General features: G+C 44.8%; 1 protein-coding gene across 10 annotated transcripts in view; it reads left to right on the plus strand.

The window, feature by feature from the left end:
- The window catches only part of TANC2 (tetratricopeptide repeat, ankyrin repeat and coiled-coil containing 2), a 780,830-nt gene that overhangs the window by 719,987 nt on the left and 37,748 nt on the right, over positions 1-23,095 (plus strand). For all 10 annotated transcript variants that reach the window (XM_090044146.1, XM_090044147.1, XM_090044150.1 and 7 more), the window contains 2 exons: positions 2,619-2,804; positions 5,796-5,889. In XM_090044146.1, coding sequence (XP_089900272.1) covers positions 2,619-2,804; positions 5,796-5,889 — 280 coding nt within the window. The remainder of the gene's footprint in view (positions 1-2,618; positions 2,805-5,795; positions 5,890-23,095) is intronic.

Raw genomic sequence — 23,095 nt, forward strand, 5'->3', positions numbered from 1 at the left:
GGCACATTTTGTATTCAAATATGCACCAAATGCAATCATGCCAGTATAAAATACCAGAAAAAGCAGCTAGTCTGCAATTTTCTATCTGCAGAAAGCTTTTTGAAGGTGCAATAAAACAATCACCTATTCAGTTCACATGAAAGTCAGTTGGAATTAGGCACATTACTGTCTTTTGATAATGCTGCTACATGCAGATATGCATGCACATGTGTGGTGCCTGCACACACACACAGTTAATATTTAACATCGTTTCTGCCTGTCTAACATCTGTTTCACCTGCCTAACTAGCCAGTGATTCCCAAAATCTTTGAACCTGGGGTGGCAAAGATAGAGTCCACAGACTGAATCTGTTGTATAGAGCCCTAGCATCTGGCCCTTGATGCTGCCTTTGGGTCTCAGACTGGCCCCATGTGCCACACACAGTTGGTGCATGCATGTGGTCTGCAGGACTGGACCCAGTGCACATGTTACATTCAGCATGCAGGGCTGATCCAAGACCCAAAGGTGCAGTGGGGTAGATGCCAGGGCTCTGCAGGATGGATATGGGGTGCACACTGCTTGTGGTGCACAGGGCTGAACCCAACACATGCGCTGCATGCAGCACAAGGGGCTGGTCCAGGGTTCATGCTGGCTGTAGTGTGCAGGGCCAGTCTGTGTGCCTGATTTGGCCCACAGGGTCAGATGACTTTTATATGCCTGATCTAAAGGAGTTAGATGCCTAATTTCCAATGAATACAGTGAGATTTAAGATCCTAATTCTGTTAGGCTCATTTGAAAATCCGTACCTTAATCTTTATGTATCCAGTCTATTTTATCTAAAACACCTATTCCAAAATCATTCATGCATTATACTCAAAAGTAGCACTAGGAACAACTTAGTTGACAATAGTCAAACTGCTTCTATTATTCCTTGTGTACATATCTGTGTTTTTTATTGTTATTGGAGTTTTGTTGTTCTTGAGATGTAAGAGATTAGGATCCTGTTTATAGATGGCCCCAGGGTAGTGGTTGTAAGGCTTTCTTTTCTATAAGAGCATGGTACTTTGAAACATATCATTGGCACAAAAGGCATACTGACTCCAGAGTTTGTAATTAGCATTCTGGAATTCAAGCCTGGGACTGGGAACAGTCTAACCATACTTTCCTAAATGGTTTGTCAAAGTCATTTTTATAAAATTCCTTGACTTTGCACACTGTTAATACAGCAACCTTGTTTTTGCTACACACGATGGATTTAAAATTCCTCATTTGGGTACATTCTTTGAAAAGTTCTGTCAAACTTGTCCAGAAAAAATACCCTTTGTTTAGATTTGTGTTGATTGTTTCAAGGGTTAATTCTGTATAATGAGTCAAGTTCAAACATTTTGTTAAGAGAAAAATTGTACTCATAACTGAAGTGGCAGCCTCCTGGAAACAATTTTGGTTTCTATAAATGCTTTGCCTCAGTTCTGAAAGAAACTAAAGTCTTGTATGGTTTTAATATGAATGTCAAGATGACTAACGGACCTATTTAGCTCTTGCTCTATTGTCTGTAATAAAGTCAGGACAACGTAAAGGAAAAAATGAACAGTTTGGGGTTCTTTTTCTTCTTTTTAAAGACAAGCTGGGTGAGCTGCTGACACTGGTCAATAAGAAGCAGTATGATGAGATCCCAGTGGAGTTCCATTATACCCTCTCTCCAGAGAAATGGAAGAGAGAAAAAGGTCACTAAAGGTGATTCAAAAGATCCCCCAACCTAATAGGAGAAAAGGAAGTTGATGTTCTTGAGTATTGAGTTTTCAGGGAATAAATAGCATTGTGGTAGCAGCTGTTTTTGGTCCAAAGGCTAAGATGTTGGATTGGAGCACAGAAAAATACTAAATATACCTCACGATAAATATATGACATTTATCTCTCCTGGCTATATCTGATGTGTTGTGCATCAGTGAAACAGTTAATCAGTAGAAGGCAACCAACTGAAATGTTTACTTGATGATACTAGTGTGGGCGTTATGATACTTGCATTATGATAGGACCTAGAAACCACCACTGATGTTCACAAACAGCAGGAAAAGACCATTCCTTATCTTGAAGAGCTTATCAACCGAGTTTTTTGTTGAATATCAGATTATAGTACCACCAAATCACTCTTCGTTTTTCTTTTGCCCACTGCTAACATCGAGCTCATGTGATGAGGTCTTTTTGCTTCTTTTTAAAGAACGTTGAAATAGTAGCTTTAGAACATTCTCTCCTTTCTCTTGTGGACTTAGACAAATAACAGTGTATAGAATTTCAGTTCAAAAGGAACTACAGTTGATGCATTTAATGACAAAGGGAAAATGCTTTTTTCAAGACGAAAGCTGGCATGCTTTTAGCATGAGGAAAACTGAAGTTGTAACGTGGTGACCTGCCCAAAGAAAACAGTTGTGGCCAAGAAGAAGCCTAAACATAGGGCAGTGTTTCTTTGGGAAGGAATGTTGACAACTTGTGGATGGATTCGTTAATTAGAAAAATGCAGAGAATGTGTATCTTGCACATGTGGAATTATTATGAAACCAAGGCTGGAAACACTGAGACAGCCATGACGTTTCAGCCATGATTTGGTTTAATTTTATTTTGTCTTTTTCTTCTCTTTAAAGGTGGATCATTTGGACAAAAACGGTCAGTGTGCTCTGGTCCATGCGGCTCTCAGAGGTCACCTCGAGGTAGTCAAGTTCTTGATTCAATGTGACTGGACAATGGCTGGCCAACAGCAGGGGGTATTTAAAAAGAGCCATGCCATACAGCAGGCACTGATTGCAGCAGCCAGCATGGGCTACACTGAGGTAAGACATAGCTATACTTTGCTGAATTTCTGTGGAATAGGGAAATAATATGTCTGTTTTGTAGTCACAAGCCTGAACAAAGAAGGTCTAGGAGGAGGAGCCAGTAATTTCACCCCCGTCCCTCACCTTGCCCCATCCATGGGATTCTTGGCATCCTATGTAGCCTGGGCAGGATTCCAGCCAAAGAAAGTATAAAAAGTCCTTAAATTATTTAAATAAACCTAAGCAAGCAAGGATAAGCTATGTAATGATTGTCATTTCCTTGGTAGTAGTAGGAGACTGTTAGACCTAGTGGTTGTTAGCTGTTTGGAGGGGAGAAGAATATATGAGGCATTTGCTCCTATTATACTTTGTACAGGTTGCTGATAATATGCTCTGTATTTCTCTGTCGGGAAATAACACTAAGCTTAAAGAAGACTTCTGGCTAAATAACCATCCCCTCCACCCCTCCCTCACATACACTACCACCACCATTTATCTGACTTGAAATGTTGCCTTAGTTAAATGGAATCCATGAAAATTATGTAACGTGAGCAAATTGGAGAAATTAATCAAAGGAAGTTGCAGATCTGGTGCAGCCTGACTGCATGATACTTTTTTGTGGGGAGATTCTCCAAGATTATGTGATATATTTGTAATTTTAAAAAATGCTTCCAGAATTATGGACTATTTAGTTAGTGTTATATATGTACATGACTCCTTACAGATGAAGAAACTGGAAGTCCTTGACCTGAGATGCTTCAACTGATTAGGCAGTTTGCTTAAAATATTTCAGCATTGCAGGGTTTCCCACTACCACTATCAACACTACCTTTTTAGTGTTTTAACAAGTATAAAAAAATGTTTGAAAACTGATTTAGGGTTTTACAAATTAAATGATCACGTTGCTTTATGGGAGGGGAGGCAGCATGCTTGTCCAGCAAGATATTGTAAGCTTTGCCTAGCTGTGAAACATGCCTAGGTAATGTGAGTTGTTCACATCAGCTCATTTATTTATCTGCTCATATCCCATTATAAATGAAGATAAATCAAGGTAACTTGCACTTAAATGAAACAACTCCTAAATTACTGCAGTTTAGCTTTCATTTACCTGCATAATAGAACAGACACAAAACAATTGCAGCTTACTGGGTGTGTCTACATGTGCAATTAATGTTCAGTAAGGTTACTGCACACTTATATAAAGTGCAGTAAACTGCACCCAGGAACATCTCTACATGTGCTCACTGTTGGGCACAGATTTATTCCCAACGGCAGCAGCCTGGTCCAGGGCTGCTCCTACCCTGCTCTGCTCCCCTGCAACAGCCAAGAGAAGCTCCTGCCTCCCCAGTGGCAGGTAGGGGGCACAGGGATTGGTCCTGATGTGAACAGGGCTGGGAAGTCTGTGAGGCTGCAGGGGCAGCTGTCTCTCAGCCCCATGCACGTGGGAATGGAAGATAGCTGTCCTGGAACCCCACAGCTCCCCTGGAATGGGGGCTTAGCCAGGCAGCAGTAGCCCCCTACTGGGCTGACGGGGAGCAAAATTGCTCCTGGTTGGAACCTACACATGAGACACTGCACAGTAGCTACTACCTGTAATCTACAGGTAGTAGCAGACCACACAGACTAATTTAGTGCACAGTAAATGCCATGCACTTGTAGACCGTAACAGATTAATCTACTGTGCACTAAAGCATCTCACACAGATGCGCCTGTAATGTAGTAAATTCCCTCCATTAACCCTTAAACATCATAAAAGATTCATCCATACCCTTAGTCTCTGAGTGTCTACAGTGCAGTTATTGCTTTGACTAAGATGTAACATAGCTGTGCCCAAGTTAGTTTTAACGTGCTAATTTGGATGCTGGTCACACTGTAGCCACAGCAGCTACAGGACCCACACAAGAAACTTGGTGAATACTGGTGAAGTTAGCCCACACTTAGTTCACTTCTAACACAGCTACACCTCTACCCCTACGCAAGATAGCTAGTTTAAAGGTAGCTTAATTCTGTCTGTGCAACTCTACAGTGACAGCAGTGGTTGTAGCATCATTATATGCTCTGATTTCAAGTTCCCCTTGTGCCAGTGTTGTGTGTGGGAATTTTCAGCCAGTGAACTGAAAATCTTTTTTTCAAAGCCCCCTCATGTATTTCACTTTGACAAGAGAATTCATGCCCTTCTCTGCTGCCAAACATTTACAGTGAGCACAACGGGCATAGTTTCTTCTTCACTGTTCAGCACTACACTGGCTTTAGCATAGCTCTAAACCAACAGTTCCATCTCCTAGGGTGAGAAAAATATATCTTCATCCACCAGTCACTTCTGTACTGTCTCACATCTTCTCACCATGCCAGGAGAAGATTTTTAATCGATTTAAAAAAAAAATCATCCTTAAAAGAAATTAGTTTCATTCTCTGAAGTTCAGGCCAGAAAAACCACACTGGCATCTTCTAACAAGGAAGCAGTGAGTATTTTCTAGAAATAGCATTTTATTTGGTGGCTGGGGCCCAAAACACTCTGAAGACTGGTATTGCATTCCTCTTTGTGACATGAACTCACTTTTTAACCTGAAGAATGTCACCTCACCGGCAGTGTGTTCCAGTTTCCTCATCAGTAAATCAGGGGTGCTGGTACTTACTCTCGTAGTAAAGAGCTGCCAGATTCCAAGGTGCAAGTCACAACAGACAGACAAAGTATTGTTTCTTCACTGTTTGCAGAAGCTGCAGCTTAACTTAGGAGTGAAAGAGGACTCACTGTGCACACTATATGATTTGTCTACAAGACATACCTATGTTCTGAATTGCTAGGTACCAGCACAATAAAGGTTTATCACATGCAAGTTTGTCACTTGCTCAGGGCAGTGGGCTCAGTCACTGATCTCAGGAAGTGTATTTATTTATGTTAAGATGCCAAACAGACACTTTGTTCATGTACTTTTGTGTATTCAGAACAGCTTGTGTTAAAATGTCAACACACTAAAGTTTGTTAGCTAACATGTCCCTTTGTTTTAGATTGTCTCCTACTTGCTCGATCTTCCAGAGAAAGATGAAGAGGAGGTGGAGCGAGCACAAATCAACAGCTTTGACAGCCTTTGGGGAGAGACAGGTAATTTCTGCTGGACCTATACCTTCTATTTTCTATTTTTATTTATGGACTCATTAATATCTAATATGCATTTGATACTTATGAGTATTCTGACTTCTCTGTTTCCTGGAAGATTATCACCCTCCTTATTGTATTTTGACTATAAAGTAGGATCATTTACTCTAGCTTGAAATTCTGTACAGACACTGATATGCATCACAGTGGGTGTGTCTACACAAGACGTTTTACTGTGCATTAGACTAATCTAACGTAAAGTTTCACTGTCTATATGTGCACAGCAATTACTGTGCAGTCTGTTAGTATATTAAGATGGGTCCTGATCTCCACAGGGCTGGGAGGCAGCTGCCCTGGCTCAGGGCCAGCCTGATCTCCCCCAGGCTGGGACAGAGCTGCCTGTTGAGCCGGGACACCTCCCCCCTGCTCTCTGGAGCCTGGGTGTAAGCCCTCATGCCTTCTGTCATCCCAGGGCTGGCTCTCGGGAGCCTGGAGCTCCCCCTGGCTGCTGCAGAGGGCAAAGCAGGGCAGAAGCAACCCTGGACTGGCCTGCTCCTGTTGGGCCAATTTGTTCCAATGGGGGTGCTTTAGTGAACGTGAATTTTCTGTACAGAAAATTCAGGCATGTTAATTCCACATGTAGATGCTAGATGGGCACATGTAGATGCTAGATGGCACCTGTTGAGTTAGCTGGGTACAAAACTCTGGTCTCTCTTTCTCTCTGTTGCTATTTGCCACAATTATACTAGGGGTGTTTTTTCCCACCAAAATAACCTGCAATACCATCAGTTAAGCACTTGAATTTTAAATTAGTCTTTTGTTTTCTGCATCCTCTTAATCGCTCATAGTAACATTGAAAATGCACTTAGCAGTTAAACAGATGTGCACTAATAGGGGTATTCTGTTCTCTGAGTTTTGATGTCAGTCCTGAAGTACCATCTTTGTAAATTTCATGAGCAAAAAAAATTCACTCTCTGCACTTTAACCATGTAGCAGGTACCATCATTTCAGTTTCAAGCAGTGTACAAATTGGAATTGTTGGCTTTTAACGTGGAGCATCTAGGTAAATATTAACTATCATGTTTGTTCAACTCTGATCTATTTAAATCACTGTCGTTTCCACGATAATGTTTCTATCTGAGTATCACCACCCTGATTTTGATCCTACCAGCTTTTTTCATAAATGACACAAACCAAGGCTACAAATGTAGGAGGGCATGCAGTCCTGTATGTGATCAGATGGCTTTTACTAAAAGAAAGACACACTTTGGCACATTCTCAACTGATTCTGATTTTATAGACTGAAAAATTATACTGATGAAAACCAAACCTCTGAACAGTGCCTGTGTCTACAGGAGATGCTGACTGTGCAGTTGTAACTGCACAGTCATTTAGTACTTGTACAAATAAGGACTAAATGACTACACAGTAATCTGAGTTACTGCACAGTAGCACCAATGAATGGGTTTTTTGTGACACTGACTGTGCAGTAGCCCCAGGCTACCGCATAGTAGCAAGCATCATGTTTTCTCCCATGCAGTGCAACTGCACAGTGGGCTTGGGCTACTGCGCAGTCAGCATCTCATGTAGATGTGGCTACTGTCATGCTTCTGGCAAAACCCAAATTAATCATTGCAAAGCACTGAGCTTATTGGGAAGTATTTCCCATGGCACAGTGAACTTAAGGAGGACAACAGGAGAGAAAAGGCATAGCAGGCAGCCTGGCGAGTAGCTGATGGGAGCAAAAGGATGAAGTTCCTGGAATTAACAAGAGGGCTTAACTATGTAATGAATTAGGCATTCTGACATGAACTGAAATAAGGTAGGAGGTATTTAGTGGGGCATTTCAGAGAGTAAGGACAAAAAAGAAATAAGGTGCAATCTTAGAAAGTAGTCATAACACTCATAATAATGGCAAAGCTCTTACAGGTAAGCTCTTGAGTCAAATGGTGACTAGCAAAGATCTAGCATATTTTAAAAGTCCTCTTGGTATTTTGGGCTTTGTTTGTAATATCAAAAAGTTACTGCATTCATGAAAAACAGACACTGGAAGCAGGGACAGTAATCCAACCTAATTTTAAGATTTCATTAAAAAACCACTAAAAGTCTCTCTACCATATATCTTCATAAGCAGCATTGAATAGTGCAGATATTATCATTGGACATGAGCTAAGATAACTTTGGGTTGTCTGAATAAAGCTGACAAAGTCTGATAATAAGCCAAACAGATTTTTGGACTAGTATACGAGACACACTTTTTCCTACGTGGTCTCTCTAAACTTTCAGACATCTCCATGTCTCGTTCCGTGTACAGTCATCTTAGCCTGAAGGCTTTCACTCACATAGCTTTGCCTGACAGTGTCCGGCAGTTTTGTGTACTCTCTGACCTTTACCATTTCCACACTTCCTGTGCAACCTTCTTTGCCCGACCATTTTCTTAGTGATACAGCCAGCACCTTCCATGCTGCCTTTGTATTTGACTCCCTATGGAAGGACTAGTTTGTGCTGCCTTGACTACTGTAAATCATTATATTTAATGGGAGCTGTTGAGTGAATCTGGAGACCTTGGAACAAAGTGGATTGTGTACTAATTACACTCAAATTGAGGAGTTATTTCTAAAGAATAACAGGTATCAAATTAAAGCTGATGTTAAGATGGAAGAACAAGCACCAGGCAGTTTCATAAACTCTCAAGCTCAAGATCCTATTTTTCTGCCCTGGAGAAGGTGAGCTGCATGGGCCTCAAAAGGTGCCATTTGATTTTGGTTTACTTTTCTTCCCCAAAAGTACTTGGTGCTTCTAGGTAAATATAAAGACAAATGTAGCAGAAAATACACGCTCAACCTAAAACTAGTAATGAGCTCCAAATGTCCAAATGTTCTTGTTCTGTTCTGACACCTGTAGCTTATGTCTACTCATGCCTAGAATAGAATTGACTTCCTGACTTAATGATCTTATCCTGCTATTGCCTGAATTGCAGTGCCAAGTTATATCATAACCTCAGAAATTGCTGACAGCACATTAAAGCCTGCTCCAGATGGAATATTTTACCTTAAGTACAAGACTAAAATCAAAACCCAACAGATAAGTGTGTCAACAGTAATAACGCAGTCAGAGATGGAGGTGCAAATACAATGGTGATAAATGCATGAAAATATATTTTCTCTGCTACTGAGCTATGCAGTAGATAAAAGTACAACCTAAGAGACTGAAAGCACATTAATAAGTTGGTTGTTTTTCCTGGTAGGGAAAGTTGATTTTTTTCTAAGAAAGAGCTCAATTGCATTTAAAAGAATATTATTATTGAGCTTGACTATGAATATAGAATAGATGCACATTTAAAATCGGCAGCTGCACAGTTTTCTGTAATGACATTTTGTTAGAGACTGTGGTTGAGCCAACATAATCCAGTAAATGACTGAAAAAAGGCCTGTTGGTACTTAAAATGTGTTTTGTTTATATCTATGTTAAGTGATCTGCAATGAATATTGCGGATTAGGTGTATCCATCACATTGTTATTTAGTAATTAAACTACTTTCACCTTGCGTCAGAGTAACTGAACTGCTTTGCTGCTGTGTCCTAAGCATTCTGGGATTTTCCCCTCTACACCTTGTGAAATACCTGTTGATAGGGCACTAGAACTCTAGGGGCTGGTGTCAGCTTCCCATGATTCTTCCTGTTTCTTCATCATCACCATCTTAGCAAGCCAGTGCTATTTTCAAAGAGCAGTGGGCAAGCAGGAAAGAAATATCGTGACTTCAGAACCAGGGTGATACAGGCAAGTGAGGAGGAAGAGGCCAGAATCAAAGAGACATGTCTAGATCTTTTCTGTGAGTAGTTTCACCTCACAGGGTGCAGTATCTGCATTTGGCTAACTGGTATCATTTGGCAATGGTGACAAAACATCTGAGGGACAAAAGCCACTCTTAGATGCCTTAAAGCTGTGATGATGAACACCAGCTCCCTTCAGCATGGAGAAGTACAAAGCCATTATTGTCTGGAGTCTCATGTGCCTTATTTGCTATCATTGTCCTGATATCAAGAAGGTGCTGTTCCTTTGGGACCCCACACCAAGCCTCAAGTTAATCAACAGAAAAAGTACTTCTCTTTGGTGCTGCTGTGACTGGTCATTTACCATCAAAAGTTCATCAGTATTGATATGGAGTAACCTGGAAAGATCTGCAATACCAAGATCTTTAAAAAATCAGATGCATTTACTGCAACGTGAAATAGAATTTAACACTGATGGTCTCTGTGGGCACTGATGTTATTGCCATTCTCCAGTCACTCCAGGATACCTGGTTTACATATAGCTTCTCTGGATTATGAAGCTGTTTACCAGAAACTTGGGCAAGAGGATTTTTTAACTGTACCCAGAGTTGTGGCAGAAAGAAAGTAAACTTAGTAGTTAGAAGATGGGAAGGCAGCTACAGAAGTCTGATGCCAAGGCCTAAGCGTCATGGAAAATATATGCCTCCCACAGTACCTGTTTGCTTTGTTAATAGGGCTGTGCAAAGCTTTGGGAGGAGATTTGGCCCCATTCGGTTGCCGACTCTCTAAATCCAAATCAAATCAGGGGACCAATTAAAAAGTCTGAATTGATTCAAAGCTCTCCGAAACTTCGGAAAAGATTCTGAGAGTTTGGATGGTTTGGACAGTCCCAGGTGGCTCCAGCAGGGAGCTGCAGCTGGACTCGGAGCTGGTAAGTAGGGCGCAGGAGAGAGAGAGGGGGCTGGGGGAGGGGACCATAGGGGGGACCCCTGCCTGCCCCCATCCCCTGCTTGCTCCCACAGCCCCCCTGAGAGCCCCCTGACCCCCGCCCCAGCTCCTGGTGCTTTAAAAAAAGCCCCACCCATTGGGTGGTGCTGGGTGATTCCCACTGCCCCACACTGCAGGGGGGGCTCTGTCGCAAGCCCCCCCCCCCGCTCTCCCAGCCACTCCATGGCTGCCCCACCCAGGCCAACTCTGGCCCTTTAAGAAAAAAATGAGAAAAACTCCAGGACTCACTGCTCCTGCAGCAGCCTTGGGGCTTCAGGGGGCTTGTGGAAGAGCCCCTCACATGGCAGGGGGCAGTGGGGATTGCCCCCTGCCAGGCAGGGACAGTGAGTCCAGGGTTTTTCTCATTTTTTTTTTTTACCTTAAAGGTTCAGAGCTGCAGCAGGCATGGCAACCATGGAGGACCAGGGTGGGGGATAAAGGGCTTGTGCAGAGCCTCCCACATGGCGTGGGCAGCGAAGATCACCCCCCTGCCCAGCAGCACTTGGTGAATCAGGGCTTTTCTTTTCCAAAGAGCTGGGAGCTGGAGCAGGCAGGGCAGCCATTGCTGGGCTGGGAAAGCAGGCAGGGGATGGGCCTAACCTGGGTGGTCTGAAGATTCCAAATCTCCAAATCAGATTCAGCCGAATTGATTTGGGACAGTGATTCGAATCACCGAATAGAAGCACTGTACCCCGAATCGGCTGAATCCAAAGTGAATACTAGCTGCTTCGCACAGGCCTATGTGTTAACCATGATCTGTATGAGAGCAGGGAGAGAGCCCTGTGAATGAAGAGAAGCAGGAGGTGGGCAGACTTGCTGAACATTTTGGACAAGAGAGGGAGGCCTCTATGACTATGCAGCTCTCAGAGGCACAGTTAGAGAGGCAATGTACTTCTGTTTGAAGGGTAGGGGACAAATGTGAACAGTGTATGTGCTTTTGTTAAAGCTTTAATCGTGTTTGTAACACACATTTTAATATGCATGCAGTGTGGCAAGAATCTTATGATTCATGTGCATATGTTAGCATAACGCATATGGGGATTTAGTGTGGACTTCAGTATAATGCATGTCTGGGTTTCACAGCAGTTGAAAATAACCTTCTAATGAATTGTGTAAGTCTCAAAACCATTAATGTAATGACATTTTCAGTGATTTTCTTCAGTAAATGTGAGCCAACATTTGGCTTTTCTCTGTGGCTGTAGGGGACAGGACTAGGTGCAATGGTTGCAAGCTGCACTAAGGGAAATTCAGGCTGGAGTTTAGGAAGAACTTTCTGACTATGAGGATGTTCAGGCATTGGAACAGGCAATGTAGAAGTTGTGGAATATCTGTGCCTGGAAATTTTCCAAAGCAGGTTAGACTGACACTTACCTGGGATGGTTTAGCTATTGTGGGAAAAATATGTGAGGTCTCTCTCTTCCTCCTGTCTAAGTTTAACTCTGGCAGTTATGAGTTTTAGTGAACTTTATTTTCAGACATCTAAGGCCATTATGAATATACAAAGTATGCATGTACCGTATCTACCTGAATATAAAATGACCCCCCAAATAATTAGATTCCATATATGGAAAATTTATAGATGTGTTATAATTTTCCAGGTATAGACTATAATTACTGGAAGTTTGGCTTGATTTTTTTGTCCCCCTTCCACATGTACAACAAGGAGAAGAAATCTGGAGGGGTTAGATGGCCCTCTTGCCCCCCAACTTCTTCCCCCTGCAACCTCTCCCCCACTGTCAGACACTGCTTTCCCTGAGCACATGGAAGTGAGTGGCACATTTGAAAACACTGACTAATGAATTGACTCATTTGATCTTTTTTAAAAACTGTAAAAGATTTAGCACAGGCACTTTGTAAACACATTTTTAATCAGCACTTTAACACCTACTTAGAGCAAGTACAAACTATACATGATATTAGTCCAAAGGCTCATGATTTACCATATAGTTACTTGGGCTGAGCAGAGTCCTGGAATCCTCCAAAAATTTATATGCAGATGAAGCATAGGCCAACCTGGTCTGGCTTCACATCACATAGGATGGAGCCACACTAATCATATGTGACAGGCTGAGAGAAGGGCCAACAGAGTGATTCTAGGTGAACTATTTGGGGCCTTTTTGGGTGATGTTTGCCAGACATTTAAGGCTGGTGAAGAATCAGGATTCATTGGAAATAGTAAAAAAGGTGCAACTCATCTGTAGGAGTGAAGAGAAAGCCAAAATATATGGAATATAGAGGCTCACCATGACTTGATAAGGAATTCATGCTGAGGAGGACTGCACTCAGTGGGCACTACTAAATATCTTATTCAGATAGATTCCACTAACCTATCCTTATGGTAGGTTCCTATGAGCACTGAAAGCCTGATCAGTGCCTTAAAGATATAAAAAGGGATCAACAGAGTGTTGGGGGGTAAGGCGTAGAGGAGGGACACCCAAAACTCAAAACAATGGCGGTGGTGGCAAGTAAGCATGAGGTGGAAAAAGAGTTGAAGAGCAAAAATGAAGATCTGGAGACAGCTGGAAAGTGGATAAAGGTAGAGAAAAAAGGAAGAAAGAAGGTGACAGCAGGAGCAATGGTGGAAGCAGCAACAATGAGAGTGATGATGCCAGAAGAAAGACAGGAGCAGAGGAGAGGGGAAACAGAGGAGGAGCAGCAGCAGAAGGTATGTTGGGCAAGAAGCAGAGGACAGCAGGAGCAGGCCAGCCCACCATGAGTGGCATGATGGGTAAACATGGAAGAGGCACCCAGAGAAGCTAGAGAGGAGTGGAGGCTGAGAATAAAGGCAACTTTAACTGGCAGTGGGAGGCAGATTGGATTGACAATCAGATTTGATTTTCTGGAACAGGTACTGTGTGAGATTTTGGAGATGGAGGTGGAGCATCTCACCAGCCTGCTCGTTTTCTTGAACTGAAAGATTTGGGAATTGACTTAGTCAGATGGAGAAGGGTATGAGAACTTTTGGAAGAAATAAGCCGAGAAATGTGGGAGGGAGGAATGAAGAGGGATAAAGTTCATAGCAGGAAATAAGTCAAGAGAAAGAACGATTATAGTTCTAACGTACACAGATATACTAGAGGCAAAAGACATTGAAAGATAGATGAAAAAGTACATTCAAAGGGTAATGTTGGTAGAGAAAGTAAAGGACAAATATGGTATCTGGATAGGCTCTTGGAGGGCACAAGTAGTGTTACAAGCAGATGGGTAGAGGGGTGCATCCACATCAGGGCACACTGGGGTTTTATAATGTATCATGGGCAATCAAAATAGAAATGCAGAAAGGTGGGTACCTGTCCACAAGCTGTCCCCTCATGGTGTGCTACAGATGTGAAGGGAAGGAGAATAGAGCAGCAGAGTGCCAGGACTCCCTAAAATGCACTGTTTGTAAGGGAGAGAGACATTTGTATCATGGGTGCTCCAAAGCCTTTGCAAATGTAGTCAGATCTCCTAAGGAACAGCAAAACCTGAAGGAGGAGAGCAGAGGAGAAGGAGAGACTGGAGACTGAGGTAGAAACGGTGGAACATTTGGTGTTTCAGTGGTGGAACAGCTCCACAGGAGGGTGAAACAGGAGTGCGGTGAGATGTCTGTGGTTGAGGCAGTGCAGGAGGAGATAGGAGACGGAAGGGAAGGGAAGGTGAGAACAGCAAACAGCTCAGACATGAAGGTGGGAGTAGGCAAGAAAGAAAACACCCTACAGATAACAGAAGTGGAGGTAGAGCAAGAGAAAGAACCAGGGAGTCTGGAGAAAGAAAGAAAATGCAGGGGCTGAACACCAGGAAGAAGAAAACTGATAATGAGGGAAGTGAGTCGGAGGAAGAGCCAAAGAGCAGTTTCCTACTGCTAGTGCCTCTGTGGAGACCAGAAAGCAGAAGGCTGGGGGAAGTGAGACTATGCAAGCCTTCTTAAATGCAAAAGCGATCCAGCAGCTTGCAAAGGCTACAGGAATGTGAGGGAGGGAGGGAGAGGAGTCAACCACCCTGAGCAATGGCACAGACAAACCTTAAAGGGACAGGCACACTCATTTTAAAACAAGCTTGAACGGCATTGACAATAGTTTCACTTAACACAAGAGTATCTTGACAAGGAAAAGATGGGAACAGATCGAACCAGTGTTGAACCAAGTAACTCTGCCTACAAGAAGGTGGTATACCAGGGGAGAGGGATTATAAACACGTTGAGAAAAGGTAGAAATAGGGATCATCTTGGTGGTCAGGTACAAATAAGAACAGCGCAGCAGGGATAGCAATATTATTCAAGAAAGAACCCAGAGCTGAGAACAAAGCAAATAGAAGAAGTCATCAGTGGCAGATTGCAGTGAATGATACCATCAGCCAGGGGAACAGAATTAGAATTTTTCTATGCATCTGCAGCATCAGAGAGGGAAGGAAGGGATGTGCTGCTTAGAAAGCTATTGGTTTACATGGTTGGAAGGAGCCTCAACGTAATAGTGGGAGATTTCACTTGTATCCTCGAAGTGGGCAGTTAAATAGGGGAAGGAGGAAATGGACCTTGAGACAGCTCATCCTGACTGGTAACAAATACAATAAAAGAAGAGTCTCTAAGAGTTGTATGGGCGGGGAGAAAGGTTTCACTAGAAGAGACCCCAGTGGAAAGTAACAATCAAGAATTGACTTTGTGCTTGTATCAAAAGAAAGGAGGATAAGGAAGAAAGAAACCGTACATGTGGCTTTTAGTGATCACCAGATGCTGAAAGTAAAAATGAGTCTTGGAAGGAGCCCCATGAGAGGGAAGGGACTGTGGCAGTTAAATGTGTGGCAGTTACAAAATGAAGAGATATGTTAAGCATACACGAGACAGTATGAAGGGTGATAAAGGAGTACTGTAGAAGGGTGGATGATGGTGAAGAAGAGAACAGGAGAATTCTTTAGGAAGGAAGGCTGAAGATGCACAGGGAAAAGAATGAATGCATTTAGAGAGCTATAAAGAAGGAGACAGGAGCTGTTAAAGGAAGCTGCAGAAGGAAGACAGGTACGGGAAGAGCTAGAAGAAACCAGGCAAGAGTTAGAAGCCTGGTTGAAAAGCAAAATGAGAGAGAAAATGTTCTTAGCACAAGCATCCTAGGTGGGGAAAAATGAAAAGAGGTCCCGATACTTGTTGGCCAGAGTGAAGGTGGCAAAGGGAGAACTTAAAGCAGTATGGGAAGAAGTTGGTACCCAAGTGGAAAACCAAGAGGAGGTAGGTGTTGGAAGATGTTATGAAGAGCTATACCAGAAGAAGGAGAGAGACAGAAAAAAAGATAAGGGATTTCTTAGAAGGGATTGAAGAGGAAGTAGAGGAGGAGGAAGCAAAGAAAGAATAAAAGATAAGTGGATAAGAAGTGGAGGGGTGTTTAAAAACCTTTAAAAGAGGGAAATCACCAAGAGCAGATGGACTGTCTACAGAATTTTACAGAAAGTTTTGGGCATGGGTAAGGAGGGATATAATGAAAGTTTTCAAGGAAATAGTGAAAGCAGGAGAGGCAGAGAAAGATTTTACAAGAGGTGTTGTGATCTTGCTCTGCAAGAGAGGGGAGAAGGAACTCCTGAAAAACTGGAGATTGATTACATACCTTAATATAGATTATACGTTAATGGCCAAGATGCTGGCTTTGAGGATGAGAAAAAACCTCCAGAAGATAATACATGGAGACCAAGTATGGGTAGTACCAGGTAGAGGATCTCCAAAGCAATTGGAGTAATCAGAGATACACTGTCTCACATCCAAGAAAGGAAAACAAACACAATTATAGCAAACCTAGATTTAGAAAAAACATGGGACGGAGTGGATCATGATTACATATTTGCGGTGCTAGGAAAAATGGGCTTCCCCGAAAAATGTATATGTTGGATAAGGTTATTTTATAGAGAAGCAGAGAGGCATATCCAAATTAATGAGCACCTAAGTGGAGCCTTTAAAATCCATACAGGGGTGATACAGGGTGCCCCGTGGTTGCCACTACTGTTTGTACACAGCATGGTACCATTAGTACAAAGAATAAGACAAGGTAATAAGCAGAGTAGAGATACTGGGAGGAGGAGAGGTAAAATGCATATTATATTTGGATGATATAAATGTAATGGTTAGAGATAGACTTTTGATGGAAAGGGTGCTAAAGCACCCATCAGGGTATGGAGAAGCGATAGGAGCTGAACAAAATAAATCAAAAAGCACTGTAATGGTAGTGAGGAACTGGAGGGACTTGGAGGAGTTGGGCCTTCAAATAAGAGAGAGAGAAATCAGAGTGATAGCGATCACTATGGATGCCAAAGGGAAAGGTAATACAGGTTGAGAAAATGTGATGGAAAGGCTATGGGAAATACTTTGGTTATGCTCTGGAAGGCTGCTGTCTTTTGCCAGAAAAGTGGCAACAGTTAAGGCAGTGCTACTGCTGGTTATTCTGTATATGGGAATTGTATTCCCACCAACATGGCAGCAGATAGTAAAAGTACAGAGGGAAGTATGTGTGTTCTTCTGGAATGCCAAAGAGAGAGGTTAGCTAGAGCTGAACTGTACAAAGCAAGAGAGATGGGGGGGATGGGACTGCTGGACTTGGGATTGTTCATCTGTGCGAAATATGGAAGCGCAATATGGACGATGGTAACAGAGGGAGAAGGAAAAGCAGTGCATATCACCCTTTTCATGCAGCTGCAATTTTGAGAAAATGGGGAGTATATTGGACCTTTTTAAAGAGTCCATGGGCATGGCAGCTGCTGATTCATTACATCAGGATGGAAGGATTTGTGAGGTATAAATTAGGGAAGGTAAGGATGGAGGTCTGAAAGGATCATAAGAAACTGATGAAAGAACTAAAGGAGAGAAACAGGATGGCTCTGGTGGGAAACTTCACAAAAGGACAAGTTTCATAGTTTCCTAGTTGGTAGGGTCAGAAGGGACCTGAGCAGATCATCAAGTCCAATCCCCTGCCATGGCAGGAAAGAGTACTGGGGTCAAATGACCTGAACAAGGTGTTTGTCTAGCCTTGTCTTAAAAGACCCCCAGGGTAGAACCCAGCACCACTTTGCTTGGAAGTTGGTTCCAGATCCTAGCTGCCCTGACTGTGAAGTAGCGCCTCCTGATATCTAGCCTAAATCTACCCTCTGCCAGCTTGTGACCGTTATTTCTAGTCACTCCTGGTGGTGCTCGGGGGAACAGGGACTCACTCCCCCAGTGCCTGCTGGTCCCCCCGACTAGTTTGTAACAGGCCACAAGATCCCCCCTCAGCCTTCTCTTGTGGAGGCTGAACAGGTTCAGGTCCCGTAGCTTCTCCTCATAGGGCCTGCCCTGCTGCCCCCTGATCATGCGCGTGGCCCTCCTCTGGACCCTCTCCATGTTGTCCCCATCCCTCCTGAAGTGTGGCGCCCAGAACTGGACGCAGTACTCCAGCTGTGGCCTGACCAGTGCTGCATAGAGGGGGAGGATCACCTCCTTGGACCTGCTCAAGATGCATCTGTGGATACATGACAAGGTACAGTTGGCCTTCCTGACTGCATCCCCACACTGCTGGCCCATGTTTGTCTTGGAGACAATGATGACTCCAAGATCCTTTTCTGCCTCTGCACTGATGAGAAGGGAGTTCCCCAGCCTGTAGGTATGGTGCCGGTTGTTCCTCCCCAGGTGCATCACCTCGCACTTGTCAGTGTTGAATCCCATCCTATTCTCATCTGCCCACCCTTGTAACCTGTCTAGGTCCGATGGCAGCCTATTTCTCCCTTCTAGCGTGCCCACATCCCCCCACATCTTAGTGTTACCAGCAAATTTGAACAGGGTGCTTTTTACCCCCTCGTCCAAGTCACTGATGAAGATGTTGAACAGTGCGGGCCCGAGGACCAAGCCCTGGGGGACCCCTCTGCCCACATCCCTCCAGGTCGAAAATTACCCGTCCACCACCACTCTCTGGGTGCAGCCCTCCAGCCAGTTGGCGACCCATTTGACTGTGTAGGTGTTGACACCACAGTCCCCCAGTTTCTTAATGAGAACGGGGTGAGAGACAGTGTCGAAGACCTTCCGAAAGTCCAGAAAGACTATGTCCACTGCTACCCCTGCATCTAAGGATTTGGTGACCTGGTCGTAGAAGGCCACCAGGTTGGTCTGACAGGACCTGCCTCTGATGAACCCGTGTTGGTTGCCCCTAAGCATAACCTCGCCCACTGGCCCCTCGTAGACATGTGCCAGGATAATTCTCTCAAAAAGCTTACCCAGGATCGAGGTAAGACTAACTGATTATAGTTTCCTGGCTCCACCTTCCTCCTTTTTTTGAAGATGGGAACCACGTTGGCCCTCTTCCAGTCCTCTGGTACCACAACAGAGCACCGTGAGTGCTCGTAAAGCCGTGCCAGGGGTCCCGCAATGACCTCAGCTAATTCCTTCAGCACTCTGCGAGGGGATGTGAAGTGAAGCGAAGGTGTGGGGAGTGGTGGTGGGTAAACAACTAAAAGACTAATCTGCTGACCCATCATGGACGGTTGTAAGAAATACCTAGCCAGTGAGAGAAGTGCAACACAGATGGGGCTTAACAAGCTCATCAGGGTGCCCAAGGGAGAGGTGGAGGGAAGAACAAATGGTGGGATATGTATTTTGGGAATGTACATACACAAAGGAGGTGTGGGAAAGTGTCCATTGCTTTCTGAGTGTCACCAAAATAAACTTGTTGTTAGCACAGGAGATGGTACTATATGGACTCATACCAAAGGGACAGAAGGAAATGTTATAAAGGACTTTATTAGCATGTTTTAAAACTAGTTTTGGGAAGTAAGAAACCTCTGGATGTTTAACGGGTTGGCTTTCACTGAAAAAGTATACCTGAAGCTGGGGCTGCTTGAACTGAAATACTACATCAATCAGGACAAGGAAGAGATTGGAGAGGAAGAGGCAGAGAAGAAGTGGAAGAAGGATTGGACACAATTGTTTCACTAGACCTACTGAGAGGACTGATGGGAGGAGCACAGAGTTGTAGGTGGTTACTGAAGTAACACTTTTTCATGGGGTTCAGTACAAAGACAAAGATTTATCATGGTTTGTTCTTTTGTGGGATACGTTGTTTAAGGGTTTAATATTTGTAGTTGTATGTTTTTGATATGTAGTTGTTTCTGGGATGTGAAGTCTTGGTAGAACAAGGACACTCAATATGTGTAGCTTTGTAAGTATAGGGTGACAAGTGTGTTTTTAATAAAATGTATTTAACAAAAAGGTTTTCATTAACATGTTTGCTCCTTATGGGCCATGACTTTAGTTATGTTCAGTGTTGACTCTATTTAATCAGTTTTATAGTTGGTTTCCATTACTGAGTACATGCTGCTTTTAGCAGCAGTTCAGAGAAAGCCAATATATTTAATGTGGTTTCCTCGTATGCAAATGTGGCTATTTTCCCCCATACTGATTGGGTGGGAAAACTTTGTCTTATATTCAAGTAAATACAGCACGTGCCCTGGCTGCTACTGTGCATGCTCAGTCTACATGTCTTTGTAGCTGCTCATAGTGGTACATGTGCATAGGGAAGTGCATCCAGCAATAGAATTCCAGCCTGCTTGTAAGTGGTATTTTTGGCACTTAAACAACCAAAAATGCCACCTACATGGCCAGGTCTGGACACCTGGACAACCAGAATGGAAATAGAATGCCACCCAAATTGTGCATAAGTGTAAAAAATACCACTGTGAGTTTCATTTATCACAAAGAGGAATAAAATTCTGTCCTTATAATCCAGCCAGAGCACCTGTCTCTTACTACAGACTGGCTGGTTCCTGGTCCTACTGTTCTTCATTTGTTGAATTAGTAACTAGAACAGGGGCAGGCAAAATATGACCCATGGGCCAGATCTAGCCCTCCAGGCACTTCCTTACGGCCTGCGGAGCCCCTTCAGACCCCTAGTAATGGAGGCTGCAGGCACTTAGGGCTGTTTACTAGGGTTCTGGCTGCAAGGCAACAAACCCTGACCTCAGCCCGACCCAGCTGGCCTCGCCCCACCCCTAGCTCAGGCCAGGTGTGCAGCTTGAGAGGGGCAGGAGGGTCTGGTCCAGATCCTGTGACACCAGTGAAGGGAAGGGGTGCCTGGGCCAGCTTCTGCCTCGCTGCATGGGACTAGACAGGCTCCTACCACCCAGGTAAGGAAAAGCAGCTGCTGTATGGGCTTCTACGATGCTGCACTGTGCTGCTTGGGCTGGGCCGGGCTGGCACCTGGAAGGGGTAGCAGCAGCTGAGCTGACTTTGCTGTGTGCTGCTGGGCCAGCTTTGCCACATGCCACTCAGGATGGGTGGGCAGAGGTAAGGGGAAGCTCTGGCTTTGCCACGTGCTACTCGGTCCAGGCCAGGTTGGCACAAGAGAGGGAAAGACATGGCTGAGCTGGCTGAGCCACGTGCTGCTTTGCTGTGTGCCGCTTGGGACCAGCCTATCCTGTCCTGAGCAGCACGCAGCAAAGCTGGCCCAGCCATGGCTTTCCCTCCGTGGTGCCAACCCAGCTGGGCCCAAGCAGCATGCAGCTCAGCTGCTGCATCTTCTCACCAATGCCAACCCGGCCAGGCCCATCCCATCCTGAGCAGCACCAAGGAGGAGAAGTGGTGGGTGAGTCGCATGCTTCTTGGGACTGTCTGGAACAGGCACAAGTAAGGGGAAGGCAGAGCTGAGCCATGTGCCACTCTGGCCAAGCTGGGCTGGTCCCATTCAGCACGTGGCTCAGCCACCGCGTCTCCTTGCCAGTGCTGACTCAGCCAGGCCCGTCCCGAGCGGCACACAGGGAAGCCGCAGTTGGGGCCTACATTGGCCACATGCCGTTCAGGATGGGCTGGGCCCAGCCGGGTTGGCAGCAGCAAAAAAAACCAGCAGCTGAGCCTCCTGGCTCTTTGTACCGGCCGTGACGGGAGCGAAGCGGAAAAGCTGCAGGTAGGCCAGTTTTGCTGCATGCTGCTCGGGACAGGACGGGTGCTGCCAGGTTGGCACTGGAGAGGAAAAGCCACGGTTGAGCAAGCTGAGCTGCCTGCTGCTTGGGGAAGGACAGGTCCAGCAGCACCAGAGGGGCCGAGCTGGCACCGGTGAGGGAAAGCTGGGCCTGGGCCGGCTTCTGCTGTGCCACGGGGGCAAGCTGGGATGGGCAGGGTCATGTTGGCACCAGTGAGGGAAAGGGGGTGGGCAGGAGGGGGTTGGCAAGTTTTTACTGCCATACGGGTTTGATTGGCTGGGCCAGGTCCTGTCTTGTGGAATGGGTCTGGTTTACGGTGAGGGGAGGCTGGGCTGGCTTCTGCCAGCCTGCAGGTAAGGAGGGGCTGAGCCAGGTCCTGCCATGCAGGTGAGGGGAAGGGCACGCTGGGCTGGCTTCTGCACTGTGGGGTGCCAGCCCCTGCCTTGCAGCTGGGAACCCTGCTATTATACTATCACATCTACATACACTACACAAACACATGTAAGTCAGGACAAAAATGTATTTTATAATGAAATTAATGAACATTGTAGTACACGTTTGATTTTTTTAGAATATAATTTGGTATTTTTCTGGTTCAGAGATGGACCTTGCTGAAAGGAGTAATTCTGGAGGGCAAGGGAAAGGACTTCTGGTGGCAAAATTCTGGGGTTAGAGGGTGGGACTTTTGGTCCCAAGATGGCGACCAGGGGGTGGGGGGGGGCCCCTGTCAAGGGGCAGGCCTACCCATGCAGCCCTCAATGTCTTGCCAAAACTCGATAAGCGGCCCTCTGCCCAAAATAATTGCCTGCCCCTGGACTAGACGTAGTTGGTTTGTGATCGGACTTCAGAGGGGCTGGGACATGTTTTTCTTAGAGGGCAATGAAGTCTACTGATTGTGGATCTTAAGCGTAGTTTAACAAACTTCTTCTTAACCATGCAGTGACAGGGCATTGATAGCGCCCTCCTCTGCTTGCTTTACCTTTAGCAAGGTAAAGGATGATTTTGCCAGTTTTAAGAACAGGTAGACAACTACTTGTCTAAAATGATTTAGATGGGTATGATTCTACCTGGCGCAGGGGTTGGACTAGACCAAGAGTCAGCAACCTATGGCCCATGGAGCCATTAGATGAAGCCCCTGGAAATGGAGCCTTTGGTGGCATTCTAGTGGTGGGGGTTCCACCCAGGTGGCCAAGCAGTGGGGAGGAGTAGTGGTGGGAGTAGCAGCTAGTGCTGGCCCACCTTAAATGCAAGCTGGCTCATTTCAACCCGGAACCCCAATAAGATTACAATGACCGACCTAGCTGACCTCCTACAGACTCTTCCACTCCTATTTTTCTATGATTCTAAATCCAAGGCTTCAGCATGGGACAGTGCTGGAGCAGCAAGGCATGACTGCTTAGTGACTGGGCATAGCACACGTGTATTAACTCCCTAGAAGGTAGAGTCTTGCATAGTAGCCCCTGGGTGCATACCAGCATTAAAGCAGCCAGGTGATACCCAGTCAAGATGGCTGAACAGTGCAGAAGTAGAAAGACAAGTAGAAGGTGCATAGTTAAAGAG

This window comes from Crocodylus siamensis, chromosome 4 (assembly GCF_052110815.1).
Source record: "Crocodylus siamensis isolate JL-2025a chromosome 4, ASM5211081v1, whole genome shotgun sequence".
NCBI classification, from domain to species: Eukaryota; Metazoa; Chordata; order Crocodylia; family Crocodylidae; genus Crocodylus; species Crocodylus siamensis.